The 11818-nt window shown below is 33.6% G+C and overlaps 1 protein-coding gene across 14 annotated transcripts; it reads left to right on the forward strand.

The window, feature by feature from the left end:
* The first annotated feature begins 376 nt into the window (after window positions 1-376).
* Window positions 377-11357, forward strand: LOC126757619 (epidermal growth factor receptor substrate 15-like 1). Of its 14 annotated transcripts, none has more exons than XM_050471655.1 (15): window positions 379-494; window positions 782-865; window positions 982-1130; window positions 1260-1496; window positions 1693-2474; window positions 2608-2779; window positions 2844-2993; window positions 3057-3146; window positions 3477-3539; window positions 3894-4091; window positions 4168-4626; window positions 4697-4885; window positions 5587-5685; window positions 8873-9386; window positions 9522-11357. In XM_050471655.1, the coding sequence occupies exons 3-15, from the start codon at window positions 1065-1067 to the stop codon at window positions 10640-10642; spliced, it is 4140 nt and encodes a 1379-aa protein (XP_050327612.1). In that variant the 5' UTR covers window positions 379-494; window positions 782-865; window positions 982-1064; the 3' UTR covers window positions 10643-11357. The 14 variants fall into 14 exon arrangements, with proteins under 14 accessions (XP_050327611.1, XP_050327612.1, XP_050327616.1 ...); XM_050471659.1 differs by having other exon boundaries at window positions 1004-1130; XM_050471661.1 differs by having other exon boundaries at window positions 1009-1130.
* Window positions 11358-11818: the final 461 nt, after the last annotated feature.

The following is an 11818-nucleotide window of genomic DNA, read 5'->3' on the forward strand; positions in this document are numbered from 1 at the left end:
GAAGAGCTGCAATATATTACAACACTTGAAAATATAAATATGAAGAAATTAAACTTTTATACCAAAAATATATTATTCCGAATAATTTGTGTAAGATAAAGCAAATTGAACAGAACAAAATTTTAAACTTTTTTTATACCTATCAAATTCCGAAACAGGCAGTTGACAATTTACAATTCTATATTTGTAAAGTTTTCACAAAACAGATAAAATATGATTTTAATTCTTTAAACATTCGTTATTCATTATTATGTCTGATAGTAGTAATATTACAGATAAAAATATTAAACATGGTAATGCCAACTCAATAATTTCGATAACATCATATTAAAATCATATCGAATGAAATACCCCAACTTGCGACAGACAGCTGCTATCTCTAGAAAATGTATTGGAAAATGCTGTCGTGAAGTAATTGAACCAAATATATTTGTTAAATCTGAAAGAAAAAGTGAATACTATCAATTGTGAAGTTAATGTAAAGTTCAATTGAAGTGAGAATTAAAATTTGTAGGAAGGAATTCAATTAATTATAGTTAAAAGCGTAGAATTAACTTAAAACCTTGATACTTATAAAAAAATAACGAAGGATAGAATAGAGGTGTGATGTCAGAGTTGCAACGCTAGCTTATGAGTAATGAGTAACAAAATTTTGAAAATAGCTGCATATATTGGATGAATAAATTTCCTTTAATTTTTGTTTACAAGAGTGCTTGCATTAATAACATTTGCAAATTGTATTAAGGTTTTATTCATTTTCTCTTGCTATTTAAATATTTAGTTGTTAGGTTAACATCCCTATTAGACTGTTTGTGGCGTTCCAATTGAAATTAGACCATTTAAGCAACTCTACAGAAGTATTAAGGTATATAAGTGCGTTATGTGTGTTAAGACAAAATCGATTTACAACTGTCAGAATTTTTCTGTTTATCGATTTTGTGATAAGAGAATTTTGGAAAAGTTTTCTTCTTGAATGAACAGAAGTATCACCGTATCTTCATAGTACAGATTAATTTGCCGTTGAAGTTGTGTTGGATCGAGAAAGAGTACACTGGATTTAAATAATGAATTTAGATTTTGCGAAATTGTGCGGCAAACATGCTGCCATTTATGAGGCATATTACAAACAGGTACGGAGGAGGGATGACATGGAAAAATTAGTTCTGTTGCGTACAACCGCTGTACAGTGGATACGCCTATTGATTTTTACTTATACTTTTGTCGTGTTATTCTTGTTTTCGAACTTCGTGAATGTGTAGATTGACCCAAAGGGTTCTGGTGCTATAGAAGCGATGACGGCTGCGAAATTTTTAAAAAAATCTGGTCTTAGTGATGTTGTGCTTAGCCGAGTTTGGGATTTATCAGATCCTAACGGAAAGGGTTTTCTTGATAAGCCTGGTTTCTTTGTTGCATTAAAACTCGTGTCACTGGCTCAAGCTGGTCAAGTGATAAATATGAGTAATATATACACGGAAACAGCGAATCCACCAAAAGTTGTAAGTACAATATTTCTAAATAATACGTAAAATATATTATTGTACTACTATATAAATTAGATTACACAACTGCATGTTTTCCATGAAATATTTATTTCGTTTTATTTATTTGATTGCTTTTTAACAAATAATTAAAATGCACATATAGAAAAATTAACAAAAATATGATCTGATTGCTTACTCTTTCATTCACCAGGGTGATATCCCAAAAATTTTACCACCTCGCATACAAACAGTTCCAGTGGCTAGCGTAGGTACTATAAGTGGCGATTGGTCTATTAGTGTCATAGATCGTTTGAAATATGAGCAACTTTTCGAGACCCTAAAACCCATTAATGGAATGTTGCCGGGCAACAAAGTCAAGGGTGTGCTCATGGACTCGAAACTGCCTATGGATACTTTGGGAAAAATTTGGGATTTAGCTGATCAGGACAAAGATGGTAACCTGGATAAGCATGAATTTATCGTGGCAATGCATCTTGTTTATCAAACATTGGAAAAACGCACTGTACCCGATGTGCTACCGCCAGAGTTGCGCAAGCCTAATTCCGGTGGAGGTCCACCGCCAAAGCCTGCTCCGCCAATTGTGTCAAGCAATTCGGCAACAATGCCACGTGCCCCAAGTGGTGAAGGATTTGGGGATGGTGGTTTTGTGGCCAACTTTCCCAAAGATATAGCACCTCCACCAGCTATACCACCGCTGCCTGTCGCGATACCAACAATGACACGTGTTCCACCTGTCGGTGCAAGTGGTGTTCAATCACAACCGCTTATATCAACCGATCCGCTAATACCCATCGGCGCGCCACCTTCCGTAACAGCTAGTGCTGATTGGGTTGTTAGTCCAGCCGAGCTGAAACGTTTTGAAATAACATTCAGAGATTCAGACCGAGACAAGGATGGACTTGTGTCGGGGCTTGAAGTGAAGAATGTGTTCATACAATCGGGCGTACAGCAAAACTGTTTGGCGCATATTTGGTGAGAATAAAACAAAATCAAAATAAGCTTCACTATTTTAGTAATAAATATTAAAATAATTAATACATGGTAAAAAAACTTATTGTTTCGCTAGTCATTTTATGGCAATAATAAAATAATTCTATTTTTACAGGGCTCTTTGTGACACAAACCAGTCAGGAAAATTAACTCTTGAACAATTCGCTTTGGCTATGTGGATGGTGGAACGTAAACAGAAGGGCATCGAGCCACCTCAGGTACTGACAGCCAACATGGTACCACCGTCTATGCGTAGCATCGTATCTGGCGTAGATTTGCAACCACAAGTAAACCGCATTGTCGCATTTGTTTTATGCATATATAATATTCTCGTACACAATTCGTAAACAGGAACCTAAACCGACTTATTCTAATCCTGAGCTAGAAATGATCTCCAAGGAAATCGAAGAGCTTGCCAAGGAGCGCCGTGCTTTGGAAACAGAAATTGCACAGAAAGAAGCAGATATACGCATAAAATCGGGCGAAGTTCGTAGCCTACAGGTTAGCAATATATATGCGTGTATATTAGCAAATTTTGGAATTGAAGAAAATTTTTGTTTTTAGAGCGAATTGGACACGTTGTCAGCTACATTAAAACAGTTGGAAAATCAACGTGGTGAGGCACAGAAACGTTTGGATGACTTGAAAGCACAGGTAAATGCTGAATGTCTTATTTACTGCCTTTAAACTTTTAAGCTTGCTTGCTCGAAAATGAGTACTCAATAATTATAAAAATTTTACTCAAATTGCAATATATTAATTTGATTTAAATTGGAATTTATTATTTTTTATTTCTTTCATATGTGAAAACATTCAAAATTGCTGCACATATATTTCTTATTTTTCTTCGCCGTGCGTGTGTGCCTTGCATTATGCTCCTCATTTCTTTGCACCCTCCAACCACTTTTACTACCAAAAATTCAAAAAATTCGCATCATTGCTCGAAATCGGTTGACAAAATTAACAAAAAAACATACTCATTAGAGCATTGACTACCAGACGGTACTAAAAAACATGACTTTAGATATATCTCAGTTAAGAGTGCAGGTTTGTTTTATTTATGATTTTGCTATGATTTGTTTTGTTATTGTTTCGTATATTTCGTGTTATTGCCTTACAATTAGTCAAACATTACCTAATCTTTCCTTATTGTAATCGTTCTTAAATAAAAAAAAATACAATTTTTCGTACAAAACTACTCCGTTAATATAACTTTCGTTGTATGTATGTATGTATGTATGTCAGCACAAAAAATCGCCTAATATTATAATCGACTTTAGTGTTTGTTCGCATTGCACACTATAATTGGAGTACATAAAATTTGTAAATTGGAAAAAGTATACGTGTAGTAAGCTTTTTTTCGTCTCAACCCAAAATGTAAGACATTTCATTTCATTTTAGGTAACCAAAATACGAGATCAATGTCAAAAACAAGAGGAAACCATAAACGAGCAAGAGGGTGAACTAAATGCAAAACGCTCTGAGTTGCAAAAATTAAAAGACGAGGAAGCTGCGTTGCAAAAGGAGTATGATCAAAATAATCGAGAGCTGCAGAAGCTAACACAACATTTACAAAATACCCAATTACAAATTAGTTCGGTAAGAATGTATAATTGTAAAATAGTTATTTTAAATACCTAAGCTTTTATACGCATTGCTTTTGCCCTAACCACAGGTACGCTCGATGGTAACACAATTACTGGAAACTCAACGTCAAATGACTGATGCGTTGTTGATGTGTCGTGCGGCCATCTCAAATCAAGACGCAGAGTTGGTGTCCGAGTATCAATTAAAAATCGAACCAGACTTCAATGAAGCGCGCCAAATACTTGAAAAGAAAGTAGAGGAACCAAAAGCGGACGATCCATTTGGGGAAAATAGTACTGTGGAATCAACAACGAAAACTACAAACGGATTCGCCAGTAATGGCTTTGGTAATGACCCTTTCACAGCAAATAGCGGCAGTGCAACTATTGGTCGCACTGGATTTGATGACAGCTTTACGGCTACAAGTGGATTTGGTGAAAGCGGATTCGATGGTTTTGGTAGCAATAGCGGCTTTAGTCAACCAGCAAAGGATCCCTTCGGCGGAGATGCTTTCGCAAATAAACCTAGTAATGCAATAACGCCTGAGGTACGTTAGACGTTTAATCCTAGTTAAAATTTGTGCTTATATAATAGCTTATTTGTTAACATTATGGCAGCCGGGTAAAGATGACTTCGGAAGTGATCCATTTGCCGCGTTACATGCACCTACCGGACAGGGTCAAGTGTTAAGCCCAAATGCCCAAAAATCTGGACCACCACCGAGGCCTGAGTCGCCAAGTCCAGCTTTGCCACCAAAGAAATCGAAGGTGCCACCTCCGCGTCCAGCACCACCACGCCCAATGCAGGTGAGTTAAAATTGTGAATGATAGCAGTTACGATAGAATCAATGCTTAATTATTTGAATTTTCATACATATAAATTAAAAATATTTTACTCAAAGTTGCTGTCCCATTTAACTTATTATGTGTCAAAATGTGATTAAAATTATAAACACGATAAATTAACCTTGCCACGTAGCTTCAAACCCCCAGCAGAAAACGTTGGAAATCGTATAAAATATATAATATTTTATAAATGATGAGCGTGATGAACTGAGTCGTTTTAGCTATGCCTGTTTGTCCGTCTCTATAAACACGAACTAGTTCCTCAGTCTTTGAGGTATCCATGTGAAATCTTGCAGCTGTCTTTTTATCCCCAAGAAGCTGCTGGTTTGTGGGGATGCCGATAGCGGACCACTATAGTATATACATATGTAGCTGCGTACAAACTAAAAGATCAGCATCACGTTCTTGTGTGGACAACTTTTTTAATTGTTAAAATACCTTTACGAAATTTGGTATAAATTATTAGCCAAGCCAAGTGCACAATAGACCTAAGGTCGCGGTGCAATCCCCGTCTATTTATCCAAGCGATGGCTATAATCTCACTGACCCATCCAAATCCAGTTGTTGTATGGATTTTTTTATTTGAGAACATTTTATTTCTCTTATTTAAAGAATCATTGACTATTGAATACTTTATTAAAACGGTGAACGTTCTATTACAGGGACCTGCACGGCCTGTTCAACCAGCTTCCGACGCATTCGGTTCTAACACATCCGGCGGAGGTGGTGGTTTTGCTGACTTTGCAGATTTCGACAATAAGGTTGGTAACAATTTTACAGTACGTTGGGATCGTTGGTAATGCATGCATGCCACACTGGCACTAACATATTCCTTAGGCATAATCCCTGAGTCACACTATTTGTTCTTAGACATAACATTAATAACACCACGTTTTATTTAATATTTATCAAAATTATTATTATTTTTTATTTTAAGTAGTTGATTTTGTTATGATTAATTTTTTGTTTACAACAACATTTGCTAACCAATAAAATTTGAAGTATTGTTTTGAGTTAATACAACAAAAAGGTAATTGAACAATTATTTTCATTTATAGTCTGTATAAATCAGTATTAAATATCACATCACAACTATTCAATATTTTTCGATCATAAAGAAACAGTTTTATTACATACATATTTACGCACAAGTGTTACAAATCCCTTCCAAAGTTGAAGTCATAGTTTTTTTTATTTAATTTTTCGCTTGCAAAGTTCTTAGTTTTTATATTAATTTAAATAGTGCCAAGCTGTTTACTTGCCAGCTTTCCTGGTTAATTTTTGTAGTCACTTTTTCCACCATTGTGTTCAACTTGCCGATAAAACTAACAGTGCGCTTCCATTTTCTGAAACTCTATTTGCAGTGAACATCATATTATCAATCACGTTTATATAAATATTAAGTAAAAGTTATTTAACTATAAGTGTTTTTTCTTATCAAAACAAAGCAGACAAAAAAGGTAAACCATGACATACGAATACATACCCATGAATCCATATATCTACTTAGAAAATGAAGGAAATGAATGAGACATATAAGATAAAGAGTCGTTAATATTCTTAGTTAATTTAAATATAAATTATAAAAAATGCATAAAATCGAAAAATTCCAAAACAATTATAGGTAAATTGTATTATGAAATGAATAATAAAAATAGAATTCAATATTATCATATTACCACTAATACTTAACATATTACACTCGTTCACGTACCTAACCAAACATACTACTGCTATACATTGTGAAAAAAAAACAAAGCTTCGTTTGAAATGCAAGGACCTATACATATTTTTTAGCAATCTTATGCCGACTAATTACTAAAGAGTAGACTATGCATATACGTTTATCAATATGATGAAAACGCTTTCTCTAACCATGTACTGAAGACGAGTAAGGATGTCAAGATAGGCACGAAAATCAAACATTCCAAGCTCAATGCCATGAAGAGCTATGCAAATTTTTAAAGTTATTTCAAAATATACATTTGTTTGTTTGAACTCAATTTTATTAAATAATAGCATAATCAGACTAACGACTAAAATACTTCCGTTATTTACGTATTGTGTTTTACTTTAGAGAAATGCTTCAGTACATGGTTATACAAATGGTTATCATGTCCATTGTTCATTAATTAATTGAAAATTAACAGTTAAATAATTAGTATGATTTTAACTACTTAACTTTAACCGTTATATACTAGTATTGTGAAAATTATTATACTACATACAATAACTATAAACATTCTGAGTCCTCATTCATTACCACAAGTATATCATCAAAAATATACACATAAACAAAAAAGTAATTATATCGTTACCAAAATGATTTTAAGCTGATACAAAACATATAAACTGAAATCATAACTGTTTCCGTTACTAATCATATGTATTCAAATAAGTTCCACTTGTATTAACATCACATTTTGCCATGCGAGTCTTTTATATATAATTTTTTATGCCTGGTAAATTTAAGAGCAATAAAAGCTAGGTATGATGTTTATTTTGACATGGTCTCTGGCTCGCAGTTGGGTCTTATTTCAAGAAAATTGTTTCGGAATTGTATTTTTGTCCACCCTAGGTTTGTTTTCCGCTTTAAATTTTGGAAACTGATTTCATTAAGTGGTGTCTTTCTAATTCACTATAAAATAAATTATAATAACTCCGAATTTCACAAATAAAAAGCTGTTTTATCCATGGCTGTCAATAGTTAAACGGTACTATTTCAATCTGTCGACCGTGCAAAGACCATTTAATTGTTATGTGTTCATATCCACACTTCATTTATTTTGTTTAATTTTCAAGAAATTTTTCTTTGAATTCTTATTCAAACGGTTTTATATAGATGAAATATAAATACGTATGTATGTACGTATGTATGTATATGAACGATACTCGAAAGTTTAATTTTCTGCAGAAATAGTGCAGCTGTTCATAGCCCTGAACTCTGCATCTTCTCCAAAATGTTTTTTTTTGTATATACTCATGTTTTCAATAAAACTGTACAAACGTAACACTCATGCGTACACTAATACTGAAGACATTCAATAAACATTTCACATATTCGTTAATGTTAAATATTCAAATAAGTCTATATGTATGTATATCCTTAAATCACATTGGTCACACATGGAGGAGCACACAGAAATTTTTATTGCATCTGCACTATACCTTGAGTGTGAAAGCAAGGATTTATCTAGACGTTGAAGGCGTTCATTACTTATTATTGTATTGTATTGTATGTTACAAAACGAACTATAGCCGCATATAAAAATAGTAAATAATAATGAAATGCCTACGTAAATACATATATAAAACCCCCAAAAAAATGAAAGTATCAAAAGAAATAGCTTATGACTATTAAAATGGCATAAAACTGAAATTGATGATACTATTTCACCAAATATTAAGAAAATAAAAGTAATTGATGCAAAGTTCCGATTCTCCTGTTTCTTCTTATTCAAACACAAAATTTGAACAACGAACTTGACTTTTAAAAAAGTTTAAGCATTACTTTACATTTGCAATATTTTAGTAATCATTAAAAATTCGCATAGTAATAGATACACCTTGAATAGTAGGCCTGTCCACAAGTAAGTAAATACAAAAATAAATGCATATGTTGTGGTTTTGGAGTACTAACTAAACTTTTTTGTTTCTCTTTATTAAATTTTATTTTTGTATGTATGTATGTCTGTATAATATAGTTTATTTTGAATGCACTTTGGATTATTTGCTAACTTATAGTTTTGTAATGTAAATTTGTACGCATCTTTTTAAAAAAATGTATAATTTGATTTAATTTATTATTTCTTTGTTTTGAATTGGGTTTGTTTCTTTTATTTCTTTTATTTGGCATTTCATCTTCTCGAATGCACCCGCGCTCGTCCACATGCATACACAATGGCAACTGAACATCAACTTGTTTATCAAATTTAAATATGGCTACAGGTCTCGAGCATTCCACCGCCTATAGCATTCCCTCCACAATTAACATCTGCACTTGTGTCATATAACACTACAAACAGCAAAAGCAGTAGCTCATTCGACATGCCCATAATTACAAAGATTGTCACACCAGTCACCACCACTACATTCGCATCGGTATCAAGCTCATCGCCATCTACGTCAGTGTCTACATTAACGGCAATCGCAAACAATTCCAACAACTCATCTACAATGTCCTCGTCTATAAATGATAACTTAACGCGTTCCATCACACCGCTGCAGCAGGCGTCCGCTGTAACGTCCTTGTTCGTCAGTAAATCGAGCGAAACAATAGCAGATGCTTCCGTGGAGAATGTGCGAGAAAGCCGAGCATCTATTATTAGTGGTCCGACAGATTTTTCAGATGATCCCTTCAAGGACTATCGTTATGAGGATCCATTTAGTATTAAAGATCCGTTCGCAGACGATGAAGATATAGATACGGATCCGGAGAAGATTTTCAAGGATGACTTCTCAGGTGATATATAAAATTGTTATATTTTTTTGTACATAATAGTATTTTAGTTATTAACTTTTATTTATATACAATATTTTACTTGCGAATTTCCTTGTGAGTTTGATGATTTTACGATTTAAAACATTTTTGTTTTAGACGATGATAAGGCCAAGACTTCATCTACTGGTTTTACGGCAAACAGCACCAATACTCAACCCTTTGTAGTTAGCAATAAATCTGCAACTCCGTTAAGCGCTGATTTTCTTGACCAGTTCGATGCTTTCAATTTGAATCCTAGTCCTGTGCCTTCACAACAGTCTTCAACATCGGGCGGCTTAACAGGTATAGGTTTTGGCAGTGGGGGTCAGAGTAGTATTAGTAGCTCAAGTAAGAAATCGAATAGCGTTACACCTATTCCACATGCAATGGGGGCCGAAGTTAGTGGCGTTGGTGGTAGTTTATTTGATGACTTCGCCAATTTTGATACATTTGGTGCTACGAAACCGAAAGCGACAGTTGCGCTGTCTTCTTTGGGGGAACTGGATGCTGCATTCAAAAGCAACAACTCAGAAGAGCCAAAACCCAAGGCAAATGATTCCTTCTTCGAAGCATTTAATGATAATTTTGATAACAATTCTAATCGTGATGTGCAGACAAGTACACTAACTGGCAAGTCGAACACAAACATTTTCGATCCCTTTGGTGATAGCAAGGCAAATTTGGATGCATTTGATGCCTTTAGCACTTCCAAGCGCAGTGATTCAGCCTTTGTAGATCCTAAAGGAAATTCGGCCATTACTAAATCATCTAAAGTGTTTGATGACTTCAATGACAATGCATTCGAAGATGACTTCTTTAAGATAAAAGACAATAATGCAAATGCTAACTTTGATGTCAAGTTGACAACTACGCTCTCAAATAATGCTAATACTAAAGACGATAGCTTTGGAAAATTCGATGAACTCAACAACAGTCTTAATTTTACAAACGATTTTGATACTGCTTTAAATAACTCAAAAAATTTAACTGATAATGAAGAGGTAAAATCTTTATCGGCGTTTCGTAAAGATGCACTAGGAGCTACGGCATTAACGAAAGTACAAAATATCACAACTCTAAGTAAGGTGTCAAATCCAGATGTAGCCCTTGCTGTAGTTGGCGCAGCTGGGGAAAATGGTGACAAAGTTGCAGAAAAATTCGCTGCCGACTACTCCAAAGCAGATACATTCGAGTTGGATTTGCAAGAGGCGCTTAAACGCAGTATGCTGGAAAATTAAGAATTGATATTAAATCTCGACATACCACTTTGTATAATTATTATTAATTTCGATGTATTTATAACTCTATATACATACATATTTCGCTGTTATAAATATATTGTAAAAGTAGTAATATAGTTCGCCATAATAAAATGGAAATTAGACATAACTAGGAATATGGCCGTTGCCCGTTCAACGATTCACTCAATGGTGATAAAAACCTTATTTATATGTCATTTATAATCGGTTTTGCTCAGATTTTGTACTCATACTTTTATTTACATCATGAATGATTATTTTATACTTAAAACTATCTGTTAAACCACCTTATTTTGCCTAGAGTTGTATTTGTGTTGCGTATCATATGACTAGTTTTGTAAAATTTGTCTTTGGAAACTATTTTTTATGCGTATAAAATTTGTAATTCGGATTTTTGGATTTATACTGCGTTTGTTTTCACACTGCGGGCATCACATTATACTTGTACAATCCTAAATATTTGCAAAAAATAAGACAGCAATGCGGTACAAATAATTGTTTTTAGATTTGAAAATCCATTTCTTACAATCTTTAGTACGCATAATTTGATTACCAACCAAAAATTATCTAAAAATTCCATAATTTAAATTTTGTATTATTAACTTTATAAATTATTTTTGTTTAGCTATATGAAAAACTTATCATTTACAAGTACATTTATAATAAAATGCGAAGCATGATTATACATATACCACTACCAGATGTTTAAAATTTATGATAATACATAGTAGCTTTCACAGGTTGTTTTCTTATATCGCAGAAGGGTATATATTTGTACGGCAGCTATATCCTATAGTAGTTTGATCAGAACAATTTCTCCGGTATCAATGATCGTTGCCTTGGGCAATGATCCATGTCGAATTTCGTGATGATATCTCGTCAAATAAAAAAGTTGTCCATACAAGGACATGTAGTTATCATTCAGTTTGTATGACAACTATATATGCCTGTACATATGTATGTATATGCTATATTGGTTTGATATCGCCTTTTTCAACAAATAAGCTGCCTGGTAGAAAGAACATTGTTTGAAAAAGTATTTAAATGAGGTCTGATAATGTAAAAACGTGATTAAATATTTAAAAATTAAAAAAAAATTGCAACCGGTTCTAAATTATGGGTATTATTGCCGTCACTAGTTTGAACCCGTTGTTT

Source organism: Bactrocera neohumeralis, chromosome 4 (genome assembly GCF_024586455.1).
Source record: "Bactrocera neohumeralis isolate Rockhampton chromosome 4, APGP_CSIRO_Bneo_wtdbg2-racon-allhic-juicebox.fasta_v2, whole genome shotgun sequence".
NCBI classification, from domain to species: domain Eukaryota; kingdom Metazoa; phylum Arthropoda; class Insecta; order Diptera; family Tephritidae; genus Bactrocera; species Bactrocera neohumeralis.

Excerpts from the sequence above, each read along its gene's own strand:
- LOC126757619 (XM_050471654.1), top strand. The coding sequence starts at position 1,065 with ATGAATTTAGATTTTGCGAAATTGTGCGGCAAACATGCTGCCATTTAT. Across the intron at positions 2,780-2,843 it reads GCGTAGATTTGCAACCACAA|GAACCTAAACCGACTTATTC; the intron begins GTAAACCGCATT and ends ATTCGTAAACAG. Across the intron at positions 4,092-4,167 it reads CCCAATTACAAATTAGTTCG|GTACGCTCGATGGTAACACA; the intron begins GTAAGAATGTAT and ends CCCTAACCACAG.